This window comes from Netta rufina, assembly GCF_964035555.1.
Source record: "Netta rufina genome assembly, chromosome: 1".
In the NCBI taxonomy this organism is placed as follows: domain Eukaryota; kingdom Metazoa; phylum Chordata; class Aves; order Anseriformes; family Anatidae; genus Netta; species Netta rufina.
The window spans coordinates 183,139,439-183,155,329 of NC_140123.1; the positions used below are offsets into that span (position 1 = coordinate 183,139,439).

At 36.5% G+C, this 15,891-nt stretch overlaps 1 protein-coding gene across 6 annotated transcripts in view; it reads right to left on the reverse strand.

The window, feature by feature from the left end:
- Window positions 1-15,891, reverse strand: part of CADPS2 (calcium dependent secretion activator 2) — a gene marked incomplete at both ends in the record, with an annotated part of 310,262 nt that overhangs the window by 45,063 nt on the left and 249,308 nt on the right. For 3 of the 6 annotated variants that reach the window (XM_084296606.1, XM_084296608.1, XM_084296607.1), the window contains 2 exons: window positions 6,294-6,413; window positions 6,554-6,695. In XM_084296606.1, coding sequence (XP_084152732.1) covers window positions 6,294-6,413; window positions 6,554-6,695 — 262 coding nt within the window. The remainder of the gene's footprint in view (window positions 1-6,293; window positions 6,414-6,553; window positions 6,696-15,891) is intronic. The other 3 variants (XM_084296609.1, XM_084296611.1, XM_084296610.1) reach the window with 1 other exon arrangement.

Here is a 15,891-nt window from a genome sequence, read left to right on the forward strand (position 1 = left end):
TGAACCAAGTGCTACATTTTAAGACAAATCTTAGCAGTAAGTATGGTTACACTTCCACTGTCAATGTGAATTAACTAATATTCTCATGATGTCTTGTATTTCAAAGCCTGGCTTATTGCTCAGGGAGCCACAAGACTACATAGAACAGCATTGCAGGATGTTAGTGACACAAACAACAAAAAGTGCCTGGCAGTCTTAATTCACATTCAAATAGCTTAAATGTATCACAACTGTAATTTTCTTTCTTCTACCTCATGGCAAAAGAACACAATTGCCAAAGCGTAAGTGACCCAGCTCATATGGAAGGAGACAGTGAGTGCTGAGTGTGTTGGGGACTGGGGAGAGTCAGGTTAAAAAATAAGTAAACAAGATGAAAAGCAGGAAAGACCTCTAACATCTCAGCAGCACTAACACCAGGCCACACTAGGCAAGCCGTGACAGCAAGTAGTAATGTCGAGCAAGGCCTGAAGCACTGCACAAGCTCAGGGCTTAGGAGAGGTGGCACGGATGCAGCAGGAGGACTGCTTTGGTCCTACAGCACCCCACCATCTTCCAGATCCATGCAGCCATCCCTTTTCCCCTCCGTCTTCATGCTACCACTACTTCAGAGCCATCGATGTCTTCTGCTGTGCTGTCTCAGTGCCACAAAGGACAGCCAGGCCAGGAGTGGGGAGCCAGGGAGAAGCTGGGTGCACGGACACCTGCCTAAGGAAAAGGTTGGGCCCAAGCAACTGACTTAAATGTCGCATGTTTTGATGTCTTCACTACACACAGGAGGATATTCCACAGTTTCAGACAGGTCTCACATATCACCATGTATACACATTCCCCACTTATTTTTAACAGTAATTGCTAATTTTACATTGTACTGTCCTCCTGAAAGAAAGCAGCAGAAACAGGAAAAAGGCCCAGGAGACAGCTAAGATTACAAATTGTAATCACGGATGTTACCAGTTAGAGCTGAGTGGGGAGTGCTTTTATACACCACACTGTTTAATTAAGAAATATCAATAACAAACCAACAAAACTCCTCAAAAAGTCTACAATTCTGTTGGACCATTTATTAAGTTACATGACATCAAATATTGAAGATTTAATTATATATGCTTTGTACACTGTCAATGAGTAAAGCTGTAAATGCTATATTATGTGCAATATTTGATTTGAAAATGATGGAGTCAATTTTTGAGACAGATGGGGTAAAAGAAGACGAACTTTATAGTGACAGAACTGGGGGCAATGCCAGTCCATATTACAGTTGATAAGAGCACATTTTCTAGAAAACAAAACATACTTCCTCAAGAAACAGAACTACTCTTTTTCATCAACAGATCATACAGTTTTACCATTTTTTTATCCCTCCATAATTTCTTTTTTTTTATCCTAATGGAATTCCAAATGAAATTCTTTAAGACTCAGGAGGACTCATGTGCTCTCAATAACATCAATGTATTCTTATGCACGTTCACTCCCTGGTAGCCACTTAATTTGGTTTCATTATACTGCCAAGTAAAGTTTCAAATTATAATAAATGTGGTAATAGACACAGGTTCATGAAACACTAATTCATTCTGTCAGAACCGCTAATTCATTCATTCTCTTCTCATAGGATTTTGATGTTCCATTCTTCAATTTTTATTCAGCATCTTCCAATGACATTTGAATTTGACTACTGTATTATACTAATCAGATGGGGGAGGAAAATGAAGTGCTACAACAGAAACTATTCTTTCCTAGTTCACACATCTAGGCACAAATATCCAATTTGTTTGCTTGCTGCTGCTGAGAACAGTGGTTTCAAACAACTTGTTACTTCTGTTTGTACCAGATACTTGCTTTAGTTGGGACTTCAAGATATTTTTTTTTTTTCTGAGCCTTATTGTGTAAAAGTGTTGCAAATAATATTAATTGTCAACACATACCTCAATGATGGTGATTTTATGAATTACTGCAATTGTTTATTTTTAAGTTTATTGCTGAATTATAACCCGTTTGTGTTTTGTGGGGAGTGTTACGAAACACAGCACCAGTTCTACATTCTTTATGAGCCCTCAGTTTGTGGGCTCCAGCTCTACTACCTCCCATGAATATGTATACTCAAGGCTCAGAAAGTCAACTGAGAATTCTTTCAACAGAAAAGGATTTTCAGTAATTACAGAATCAATGGCAATTGCACCAACTCTCTACTTTTCATCTACTTTCCCCTCAGGTGAGGGGAAAGACTGGAGTAGAGCTTTGCCACAGCATGTAACAGCTTGTGTGTGGTCCCTCAAAGACAGTAGGGTCAGCTACCTCTCCGTTCCTTCTGCTTAGTTCAAGACTGGGGCAAATTCAGGCTTAAGTAAACAAAACATTCTTCTTAATTCTTCTTTCTTCTTAAATGAAACTATTTTGGAAGAAATTAAATATGGCCTGTAGCATTCATTCATCTACCAGAATGCTCAATAAGAGCTTGCCATACTTGCCTTGAATTCAAAACTCCATATTCCACAGGAAGGGACCATCTCAGCGAAGTTTCACTACTCTGTCAGTCTTACTTAAGGCTATATTTTTAACTACCCATCCTTAAAAACACAAACGATTGCCACCTTCCACTTCCCCACAGGTAAGCCAGGAACAATTGTGGCACTACAGATGTAACTCCCCAAAACAGTGCTGAAATGTGCCCCCATGACTTATTCAGCATGCACAAACACACAGACAGGTCCAGCACGAGAGCTCATATTCAGACCATGTCCTTGTGTGTGACAGTCAGAGCATTGCGACTGCTCCCTCTGCCACTCAGTATAGCTAGGCCATAGCAGGAAGAACATTTCCTTTGGTTTTGCCTACTCTGGTCGGTAGAAAAGATAGAAGTGTCCTCCTGCAAGCACATATCTTATCCTATGTTTCTCCAGCCTTGAGATTCACTGAACCCAATGTTCTATGGTGGCATAAGATAACAACAGACAATCTCAGATCCATACCTACAATATTTTTGGTCAGTGAATCTATGCCATGCCTGCTCTGAAAATAATAATATACAAATTAAATGTAAAGAACTACAATCATCCTCGAATCTAATTTAAAAGCCTGGTCCAGAAGAGGTAGAGAAATAAAATTAAAAAAAAAAAAAAAAAAAAGGAACAGAAATGTAATGTAACAGAAATGTTAAAGTAATGTATTTGAATTAATGAATAATTAGAAATGCCTCATTCTGTTCAATTAAAAGCTTTTACAGAATATTCAAACTTTTAGGAGATTATCTTTAGCCAAATGCAATAGCAATTCACAGTGCGCTGTACACCTAGCCAAGGTGTCCTGTGAGTTATCCTCTCCAGAGACCAATCAAGAGAAACAGACTACTACACAGAACACTTTCCTCTTTTCATCTCTTTCCAATGTCCAATAATAAAACATTAAGCTAAAACAACTGGAAATGAAGTAAGGATCTTCTTAAGAGCTGTTATAAGTAGTATATATTTTCTGCTGCAAAACATATGATTAAGGAAAAAAAAAAAGTTAACTAAAAGTGATAAACAATATTCTCTAGTAATGTTCAAAAGGATTTGAGCAATTTTTAAGTGATACAGAGGAAAATATTGTAACATTTATCAATAAGACACGCGAAGAAATGCCTAACAATATATTTTCATGTCTTTCTATTCAGCAAAATTTCTTAGGTAGGCATGTTATCAGCTCTCTCAAATATGAACAGACTCGAGACTGGACTTAAGAGCTCCTGTGAATACAAACTCATAATCATGTACTAAGGCTTATATATTAATAAAGCTTGGAGAATATGAAAACTCTTCCTACTACAACTGCAATAGACACGAGACTTAGCAAACATTTAAAAATAACTCAGTTTACTTGCAGACTTTTTTGTCTCAGTTTTCTTGCCTGTAATTCTTCATTGCGTAATTCAATTTAATAGTGATTAACTGGCTAAAATCATTACTTTCAAAAATAGAGAAGCCCATCACAACATAGTGACATATTTGGTCATCTTGCCAAAGCTTCAGCCATGAGGCCTGGAGGAGGGAGCACAGTGGATGGGGAGAGAAGGACTTGGGGGTGTCAGTTGGAGCCACCTGCAACTACTGACAGAGGAGATCATGAATTTATGTGCTTCCACTGACTCTGTACAATACGCCACCCTAGTCCTTTTAAGGTGGGTGTTCCTCATAATGAAAGGGAAACCTCACAGGAAACAGGGGTTAGAGAACAGGAACTTTGGTTACTTCCCACTGGAGAATTTAACTAGAAGAGGGACCTCTGTTTTTCCTGAAAAGACTGGGGTGGAAGCAGCAGGGCAATAAACACAACTCTGTTCTTTCATGTAATAATGAAAAAAAAAAAAAACACCAACAAAACACTTCCAATGCTGGAAGCTGAGATGTTGTAACCAGCAGGAAAGAATAAACTCATTAGCTTGAGAGGAAGAACTGGCTTACAATGCCTTCAGTCAAACTGGTTTTGCTTTTTGATTCAAATAAAATAGATGGCCAAGTTACCTGGCTTATCAGTCAGATGCAGGTATGCTGATTCTTAAAATACTACCTGAATTCCACAGTATTACAAAGGTAACTTAATACTACCTAAAATCTTGAAAGTAAATGTACACCTCATTCCTAAAATAGAACTTCGAGGCTCTACTTTTGGGGAAAAAGAAGGTGAAGAGTTGCTTACAATAGAGCCAGTGCCTTGGCAGACCTTTCTTTCTGGCATGCTGCAAGGGGCAACTGAAAGGGGATGATGGCCTTTCGGAGGCCATGTGCAGACCCCACAGCTGGAACAGCACTCGTCCCCACTTCTCCTGAGAAGCTGCAGAGCTACTGCAAGTGCTTACCGCTCACATGAACCTCAGTGCTCACTGATGCTTTCAAAACCTCAACAGTTAGTTTACGATGTTATTCATACTTTCCCATATACACCACATACCTTAATTCTAAAAGATGTGCATGGGGAGGTGCCAATGGCTGAGTTTCATGGTACTCAGATTTTCACAATATTGTCTAGGTATTTATTGCTACACCAAAGCCTTCATTTAGAAGAGATCTACCAGTATAATCCTCCAACCAGAATCCATACTTAATATTTATTAATTATTATTATTATTACATACTTATTAATTACCGGGGCTGCTAGAATACAGACTGTAAGAAGGCCACATCTAGAGTTTTAACAACTCTGAAAGCTATTCTTAAAAAACAAAACAAAACAAAAACAAACAAACAAAAACAAACAAACAAACAAGTAACACTTGAAAGGGCAGGAATAACTAGACAAAGGTCAGTTAGACGGAGTAGCAGAAGACCAAATAGTTTGTACTCAAAACTGAAATGACTTGCATAAGCCACCAAAGAGAAGGATTAAAAGTTTTTTTTTTTGGTAAACTTTTAGAGGAATTAGCAGCAGAAAAACAATCATAATACTCAACAGACAATTGCCAGACATCTGGCAGAGCACAAACTATCAACTCTCACAGTAATGGATCTGAGTGCTTCTTAGTCTAACTCCATCACAAAACTTGAGAAAACAATAGTTAGTCTGAAATTATATTATCAGGCTTTGTGTGTTAAATATATGTTTGTTGAAGTCATTCACATTCATATTATAATACAACTTGAGCTAAAACAATGTTCTTCTTGAGCCTTCCTCAAATATAGATGAATGTGTCCACACACTGAGAATTCTGGCCTGTAACTATGGAAGCACTCCTGCAGAACAGGGCATGGCATGTCTGCTATCTCTCTCCCCCTCCCTTTCACTAAAGAAAAGAACACGAGTGTTGGGAAAAAAAATAAAATACATATATATATTTGAAATAGACAAAGAAATAGATATAATTCTGTTCTGGGTACTGATTAACTTTTACTATTTCCCTGTAGTATGAATATTTATTTTATAAATGTTTTCAGAACCAATTTATACATACAATGAGTTAACCAAACCCAAGGAAAAATATGACAGGTTGCCTCATTTTATGATCTAAAATAAAGTATTCAAAAAGCTCCAAACTGCTTATTAATCAAGAAGAGTAGTTATGTTGCTTAGGGTATAAAACACCATTCATACTACGACAGACCTTTGCTAAGTTAATTTTCTAAGTTATCAAATTTAAAACTGCTACATTTTAATACACTAGAAAGCACAACTCACTAGCATTCCATGCTTGGCTCACTCCCAAGAAACAGTATTTTCCAACTAAGGTATCATAAACACCATGCAATCCAAATACAGCTGCACAGAACACTAGCAAGGCCATGCAGAGCTGACATACAGTCAGAAGGTTATTGAAGAATACACACGTGGAGTCATACATAGAAGTCATCCAGGTTGGTGTAGTAAAGCTAGGCATTTGTGGAAGATTAAGAGGCAAACTTGGAACTTTTGGAAGAGCTACATTAGGAAGACTGTTGCTGATGCTCCTGCGAAGAAATAAACAATGTAGGAATACCGTAAAAAAATAGAATATTTAGAGGACAATGGGGGAGAGCACCTGATTAGAGAGAAAGCTCTAATTTGTACAAAGCATGAGCTTTGTACTAGTCTTGTAAAAAACACTTACTTGACAGGTTGCCACGATTCTTGTTCAAGACCTCTGTGAATGGACTGGGCAATTGATGATTCCATGAGATCAATGTAGCGGATGACCATGGGAACAAAAATTTCTTGCAAGTGCTTGTGAAACTTTCCATTGCACAAAAATGCTTTAAAAAGAAACAAAACACAAACAAAACCATCAGGCCTTCCCATAATTTATTTTCCTATAGGAAAGAATATCTCTTAAAATGTTTTAGAACATAAAAGCATTTTAAGAACAAGTACATATAGTGTCACACAGCTTGTGTAGGAAGCACTGTTCATAAAAAAAAAAAAAAATTCTTCATGAAGATTCTGCAGCATATTTTTCAATGTCACTGTTATGAAAATCAGTCACATACCTAACTGTTTTGTCGAGCCAGAACACTTTTTCATCTTTTTAAAATGCACTTCACTAAATATAAGCCTTAGAAATTTTGTTCAATACTTAGACAAGACAGAACCAAGAGAAAAGAAAAAAAAAAAGTATTTGAATATAATTCAATTATTTTTATTCTCCTTATGTCAAGGGCAACAGAGGTTACAATAAACCATTCTAGCTTCAATATGCTATGTGCAAAAATATAAAGATATACAGCCTTTCCTTCAGAGAGCTTACAGGAAAAAGGCAGTATGTGACATACATGTAAGAGTGTTTGGGGGATTAAGAACAGTTTACCCATCTCCTCTGTGCTTTCAGGAACCAGCGAAGTCCTGAATCACTGCCCATACCTACATACAACGTGTTTCAGTATGCCTGTTCAGCATGCCAGAGCCCACCATTTAAAACCCACCAACTATTTAAAAGAAATGCTGCAAACTAGTTGCTTAAAATGCTTAGGGAAGCTGTTGATATAAAACATTGAGAGGTTTTCTCTTGCTTTTTGAAAGAAACAGAGATGGCTGGTGGGGGATTCTATAAGCATGAAGCCTTTCTCAAGAGAAGTAAAGCAACTACAAGAAGTAGAATATTACCTGCTTCACAGCCAGGATTTACTGCATGAAAAACTGTATGCACAATGTAAACTGAAGACCTAAAAAAAAACCACCTAAAAACCTAAAAATAAATTTGCCATCACCACTGCTCATCCTGATAGCCCTTAAAATGCTCTTTAACAAAGCCTTACCCTCATTGCGTCTATGTATGTCCTACCGCACCAAGGGAGTATATCAGTTTCATGTTTTGAATGTCTGTGTTCACCTTTGAATCCTATTATTAGGACCCATAAGGATATTCCCATGTGTCATGTAGGCAAGCTGAGCCACAGGGAGACATTTTCATAGTGTTGGAAGCCCTTATTTTCTCCCACCCTTATTCTGCTGTTTTAAAGTATTGTGTGCCTTTCTTCAGCTTTTTCTTCAGCTCAGTGAGCAGGTACCGTCTCTAGGGAAGGCATTTGTATCTTTCCTTTATGGCTTCTGTGTTTCTCCTCCCACTTATTCCTACTGCCAGACTTCTCACTTGGCATGGACAGGTACCTCAACTGCATTTTGAGGAGGCTTCCTCCACTTCCTATGAATTAAAAGGATAGATCATGGGGCTCATAACCAGGGATCTCAGATTCATCTCAGGAATCTATAAAACCTTCTTGTTCTACCAGTAGTACAACTCCATGTATAACATATAAAAATAATTTCTGCTACTTCCAGAAACTCCTTTATCTTCCATTTATGAATGATGTTCACCACGGTCTAAATCTGAGAGAGATGGAAACTATGGAGAAAATGTGCCATCAAGTTTCAGTTCCCCATTGCTACCTGCACTGCAAAGAAACACAGTGTCAACATTCAGCATGTCTGGACACTATTTTTTTTTTGTGTGTGTGTGTGTTTAAAATGATTTTAAAAAATGAAGCCAAGAACTATTTTCTTTAAAATATCCTTGCAGTGATGGGAAATTACGTATGAATCAATTTTCACCTAAAGGGAGAAGATTGGTAAGATAAACTCCCGCTGCATTTGGCCACCTACCTCTCTCTTGCTAAGAATTTCAATATTTTTAGCTAATTTCAACCATATTAGACATGGGGGTGGAGATCTCCAGAATATGAAGTTTCATGAAAACAGGCAACTAGGTAGCAGACAGAGATTATTAGAGTTTCCACTGAGAAAAAGGCAGCGGCATAAGTTTGTCTCTTATTAAACACCTGAGAATCCACCCTGGAGAGCACCTATGGGTCCATTACAAACATGCTCCATTATTTACACTGCTCATAGAACTACTTGCTAACTAGCTAGTTCTGGCTTACTTAATTGTGTATCAGTCACTCCAAACTGTTACTTTTATTTTATTATATTTATATATCTTAAAATTGCAGCATCTGTGACCAACAATAACAACAACCTAGAAGAATTTGGATATTAGCAGAAAGACGTGGAAGCCTGCCCACATGCTGCGTGGTTCACAGTAAACAGTGGATGAGCACTGCCTTTGAGAAACAAAAGGTGGCTGGTAGCAAGCTATGTATAAGGCTGATTTTTCAAGGCTACTTTGAGCTTAAAAACAACAAGAAGAATACAACCGTGTCAATTAAGTCAATATTGCTGCTTTATAGCGAATCAGTTCAGCGCTGGCATTAATCAGGCAATCACAGCTACTTGAAGGGATGAGCCTGTAGTTTACTGTTTTCTGAACACACCGCTGAAATGCTCTGCTACCAGACCTACTCAGGGAATTACAGTAATAGAGCCTCATGGGCAGGAGGGCAGATCTTGTTATTCAGAAGTCAGAATGAAATTTAAAGAAGTCACAGGCAATAAAAGCTGTTCAACTTAGAAAGCTGAATCATTTTCCTAACATCCTGACATCAATCTTTGCAGGGAAATGAAACTATCTAAACTGATGCCAAGCCTTCTCCTCCGACTGTGCCTCCAAGTAGATCCCTCTGTGGGCACACACACACAAGCACTGTCGTGGATCAACAACTCTGTGAGCATTCTGTTTTCCCAGGGTTGAGGACATGGCAGATCCAATTGCCATCTGGAGATCTTTGTCAAGGATTACTGCAGGGCAGGGAAAAAACCTCAGAGTGCTGGGGTAATTGACAGAGCCGAGTATCATCATCAGACTCATGGCACTCTACCCTATGATTAGAATTGATCTTACCAAAAGGTACCACCTGTGCATCAAAGCAGATGGGAAACAAGAGATCCTTGAGGAAATGCCACACTTCAAATCCCTCAACTACCACTTGTCTTCAAAGCTATGTAGCTTAATTCTCCATTGTCTTGTCAATATAGATGCCCCACATGCTCTTCATATGAGCCATCTCATATTCACACAAACAACAACAAAATGAAAGCCTATGCCAGGGAAAGGTAACATGTACACAGTATCAATGGAAAATGTATTGCAGGAACAGAAACATCCCACATAAATAAATTCTTGAAATACTGTACAATATTATATTATTCAACCTTTATTTATTATGTGGTTGAAATATATTAAAACATGACATGAGAATACCAGAGGTGAAAAGTATAGCATAATGACGCAGCACTGGAATGAGGTTTCTCCTGCAACAGAATCTACTTTTCTTATGTACCTCAGAAGTTTTGGGGCTTGTTTTCATTTTAGGCAAAGCCTGGGAGTTACCCTGGAGTCAGCTTAGTAAGCTGTCCTCAAGAGCTTCTGCAGAATCAAGGGAAGGGAAGAATGGCACAGGTTATCACAAGCCTCGTTACTAGTGGCAAAATTAGCACTTTGGCAGACAGTCTATAATCATCCTGCTCTCTATAGGATTCTTGGGAGGGCAACACTTGGATTTCCTGGCACATTTTAAAATCCAAGTTAAAAATAGTAAATTTCAAGAAGGAGGTTTCCTTGGAACTCCGTGTTCTATTTGTAGCAGTTGAAAGTCATCCAATACCCTGAAAGAAGAAAGATGAGATTTCTATGTATTTCTTGTTTATAGTTCATTCTGCCTCCATAGAGCTTTGTTAACCAGTTACTTAAATTCTGGCAAAAACTGCATATGTCTCAGCTTATACACTAATTGATATGCATTTTGCCATTTTAAAGAGACAATACATAGAGGCAAGCTGCAAATTTGTTTAAGGAGTAAAATTTTTCTCTCAGAACTTTGGCAATAAAACTGCAAAGAATTTCATCTTTACAAGACAAAGAGACACAAACAGCTTATTGGATTTTTTATTATTATTTATTTATTTATTTATTTTTTTTTATTTCAAAGAAGCTCCTAACAGGACTGAGCAAAAATCCTAAATCCCTGATCTGAGAAAAGAGTCCCACTACAATTAATGCAACATGTAAGCTTTGGTGAAAGGTATCTCTGTGGATATAAAGTTTGCCTTGATTATCTTGAATCCTAATTGTTCTCTATGTCTATCCTGTAGTTTAATACAGGGGCTATGATGATATACATAATTTCTAGTATAAAAGTGGTGCAAAGCCTGTAACAAAGAAGCAAGATTGTGCTAGTTTTGGTACTATTTGCCACTATGCTACTACCAACAGCAACACTGGAAAAAAAAACTATCAGAGAATTCCCGTTTTCAATCAGTAGTCATGATAATGGCAATGTGTTCCAAGAGGCTAACTCTCAAGATGTTTTTCTCCTAAGTCAGCTTTATCAGACAGGTGTGCCATGGTTGTGTTAGAACAGGTACACACGTATTTTGCTGAGTGACATTTGATGGAAAACAAAGGTTATGAACTGACTTCATAATACTTCTAGTTTTGACTGATTTGTGCCAATGCTTATCACAAAACACTAATGTGATAATGCTGAGCAACAGCACATAGCACAGTGTATCATGTCAGCATATGACACAGTTAAAGTTCAGTGACATAAGAATGGAAAAAAAACAACTTGGGAAGGAGTAGAATATTGAGATACACAAATTAATAAATCTCTAAAGTAAGCTAAAAATAGAAACACTTCATGGAATTATGCACATGCCAGTAAAAGATCTCTCTAACACCATCTTAAAACAAAAGGAATTGACATCTGTCTTTCGTGAAGCACTGAAAAAAAAAAAAAGATTAATCTGAATAATTAAATTATCACAGAAAGTAAATAGCCCTCTAAAGCAGTCCCTTTCATAACGTAATTTATAGGCTCAGTGGAGAAAAAGTAAAGTCTTCATTACAGAAAATACGATACAGTCCTAGGAAAACCATATCTTTCTTCTACAAATATAATTGCTATCATAGAGAGATATTGGGCACTGTTATCTCTTACAATTTGCAAAGCTTTATACAGTCAGGCACAATTGTGTATGAACAATACAAACTTTTAAAATATGAATTATGAAAGCAACTACACTATTTTTTTCAAACCTCTAGATTTTGAAAATTCACAACAGTTATCTACAATCCTACCTCCATAGTATGTGCCAGTTTGTTAACTTTTTGTTAGTTGTCAGAAAAGCTGAAATATTTTGTAAGATAGGAAGATCGTACAGCTTCCTCATTTTTTTTTTTAAAGTAGTACTTTGGTTAGACTTAAAACAATGGAAAAATAATCACTGATAACTCTGAACTCTTAATTTTTTTTGTGGAAGAAGGTCAGAAAAAATGGAAAAACTTAAAGTGACTCAAAACGGAGACCTCCATAATGAAAATGTGAAGAAAGCTTCAGTCAGGACTTCCTCCTCCTTTTACTTCATGAACAGTTACATACTGTATTGGAAAATGTAGTTTCTTCTTATTGTAAAATGAATACTGGCTTTGAAGTATTTGGCTTTAATCATGTATGATGTTCTGTATTCTATATAAAATAACACATTTGATTTATTTGATCTTTAAAGACTACGCATTTTCATTCTTGCAAAAATTATATTTTAGTGACACAGTTATATAATCACACATGAAAGTTTGCTTTAATGCTGTAAACGTTAGATTGTTTCTTTATCATTTGGAGTTTGCTTATGTCAGGTTTACATGAAAACTGACTCCTGCATTGAAGACTTTGAGCTCATTTAAAGCTCTTGAGATAGAATAACACGCAGGTGTCAGTCCTCCAAATTTCACTGAAGATTAACCTAATATGCAATATGGTGACCTAACAGTTCTTCATTTGAAAGAAATCTGAAAAGTAATCTCTGATATAGCTGGAGAGTGAGAATAACCCAGTGGGACTTCCACCTCTTCATTTCCTAATGAGTTTTTTGATAATGAGAGGTGACTTTGCCAGTCACTGTGGGCTCTATTATGGCTAATTTACTCCACTTCACTCTCCTTGTTAATTATTAACACTAGCCTTTTTATCCTCATGAGGCCACATTCCAGTTTTTCCCTTTTTAGATTTTTTCTAAATCCATCTTTATGTGATAGTTTTCAGGAAAAGGTTTTCATTTAGGGTAAAACCAGAATTATTTATTTCATTTTGGAAGACTGTAAAATTGATTATATAAGCATGGGGAGCTATTTCTAATGTCTTTAACGCACTTGCAAGGTGAAAAGGATGTTAATTAAAGAATAAGTACAGTGGTTATATTTCACTTGGGAATTGGTTCTCGGTAGAATGATCACTTGCCACTTGCTAACATATCCACCGATTAAAAGGTGACTAATTTCCATGGTTGCTTTCCAAGAGTTCTGGGGAAAAGTAGGGTATAATTTTCCAGATGGCTTTCACTTGCCAGAAACTGTCGTTTACTATATCTATTACCATTAGGGGATTACTGAAATTGGTATACAGGTGTGACATATAATACAGCAGTCATTTTTTTATCGTTCAGTTCAGGCTTTACAATCTTGCTAATAATTACTTTGACATGAAAAAGTATTTCTCCAAGTTTTCATAAAATGTCTTTCTCAAGACTGATTGAATCATTAAGCATTATTATACATGTAACTTTTTAAGGAAAGAAAAATCAGTAGCCTACCAGCATGTAGGCCTTCCCTTCTTTGCATATAAGGACAACCTCTGTTTGTTTCTATTACCTCTGTCAGCTTGGAACCAATGCACAAAAGAACACAAATGACTCAGTAAGGTAGTTAAAATTGGTGCCACAAATCCTTCTTTTAGGATTACTGAAAAAATACCTCCACAGCTTTCAGAAACCAAAACCTCAGAACATCAAACTTCTCTTTGACCTTTGCACTCCATGAGTATCTAGTACCATTTTAGTATATCATTACAGTCAGAACCACTTCATTATCCAGAAACTAGGAAGGATTAGAGGGTCTCACTATACTGTCAGTATTAGCCATGTAAAAAAAAGCAATCACCACTGTTATTTTAAAATGCAGCTGACTATGGAAATAGTGGCAAGCACATACTACAGAGTAAGGTCACAGAAATTTCCAAAGAAAATTGCATCAGATAAACTGGTCTCTGTTCATTTCTCATCCAAGATGTAATTAAATACACTGCTTAGGACTATGTCTTTGCTCCCAAACCAAGTTTTATTCAAATAATGTAGTTTATGGGGAGAACGGTATCCTATATCAGCATCACTGAAGCTAAGTGAAGGTGCTGAAAACACTGGAAGAGCCAGTATGCTTGCAAAGGTGACATGAATTTGCAGATCTGTAGGCCTTAGGCTTGAGGGGAACTTTCAGTAAAGAAAGTAGAAGCACCTCTTTGAAGGTGCTCTTATGAGTTTCAGCTTCAGAATGGGGCAACAGTCTGGACATGGTTGCTTGTGGTTAGCACTTCCTAATGGTAACACCATGTTAACCCCATTGGTGTACTCTTTTTTCTTTATTTTATTTTTATTTTTTTAATGCCTAATTCCCACTGTGTCCTGAGCATAGACTTCAGATTTTTAGTCTGGATTTTAGACCTTAAGCAGATGGTCTGACAGCCGTTTAAAGTAATATATGTGGAATCCACCCTGCAGGAGCCTAACTCTTTTATGAGATCTACCCCACAACTGCATGATTCCTATACCCTTCTGAGCAGCTTTCTAAATCAAGTTTACATTACCCACCAGCATGGCAATTCTGTGCAGTTTCTTTGTCCAAAAAGGGATCTAGACCAATCATTTTCAAATATCTTAAGTGAAGAGAAATACGTTTTCTTTACTAAGAGAACACGTAAAAAAAAAAAAAAAAAGAAATTATCAGGAATACGACATTTTGTGTGTTGCTATGTGTAAGGGTACAGAAACATAATTCATGAAAAGAGAACTCTAAAACTGTATGTTAATGTTCCAACGCTCTGCCCTAGACCATATCCAATGTGGTGCAGGAACAGTGACTCTCAAGAATTCTAAGATTCAGCTTTAGTTTAGTAGCCCTGTCCACTTGTCCCTTTCCCTCCGTGAGAGTAGTCATCTATCGTGTTACAGTGATCTGGACATTTGCTAGTTGCTCCATTTCATGATATGGTGCTGTGCCCAAGAGGTACTATACTGAAATGATCTAGATATTTCAATAAACACTTGGCAGCTAAGGGTAACAATATACAATGATAAATAACAAAGGTTGCAATACGTGTCGCCTTGGAGAAAAGCTCTTGAATACTATTTTCCATTCTTTTGGTCACACAGTTTCCCTACACAGAGCTAAAATTCTTAAAAGCTATTGAATTTTCACAGACATGAAATAATTTTTCCAGGAAGAGTTAAAATTGATTGTTTGTATCTGTAATAATAATAAAAATATATATCAAAATTAGGAATAACTTCAATAAGTGACTAGAAATAATAGCATTTGAATCTCTATAGTAATAATAATAATAATTAAAAAAAACAGGTAATATTCTCATTTTTAAAAACTAGAATATTAATAAGCATGTAAAACAACACGCTCTTTTTTTTTTTTTTTTTCTCTCTGGTGCTTTAAAATGCTATGATTTTTTTTTTCCGTGTAAAATAAGGTGAAATTTGATGTTTTAAAAATAATATCTAAACAATTTTCTTGGTTAAAAAAAAATAAATTGGCTCTCTGAAGATAAATTAAAGCAAGTTAACAAATTTTGGTCACCAACTTCAATAATGATAGAACAATACACAAAGTAAAAACAATACTGATTTGCAGTTTGTATCTTCCCCCATTTATGCTATGCCTACAACACCTTTACAAACATAATAACTGATCTGAAAGTAGTGCACATGACAACTTAGAAGGAAATATTAACTACAATTTTATTTGAGCAGTACAGATCAGACATGAAATATTAAATACCTATTATGCTACTTGTACATCATTAATTTAAAACAAAGCAAAATTTGTGATATTGAATGGTCGCCAGAATAAGGAATTAAATGGTGCATGGATAAAGAGAAAATACCCAAATTCCAAAAAATGGAGCACCAAGATACAGTGGTATTATAAACATGGGCACTGATACTTATTTTGAGAATTATATTAATTAGAAACACATTTCTGGGGTGTGGGTACATTGGAAA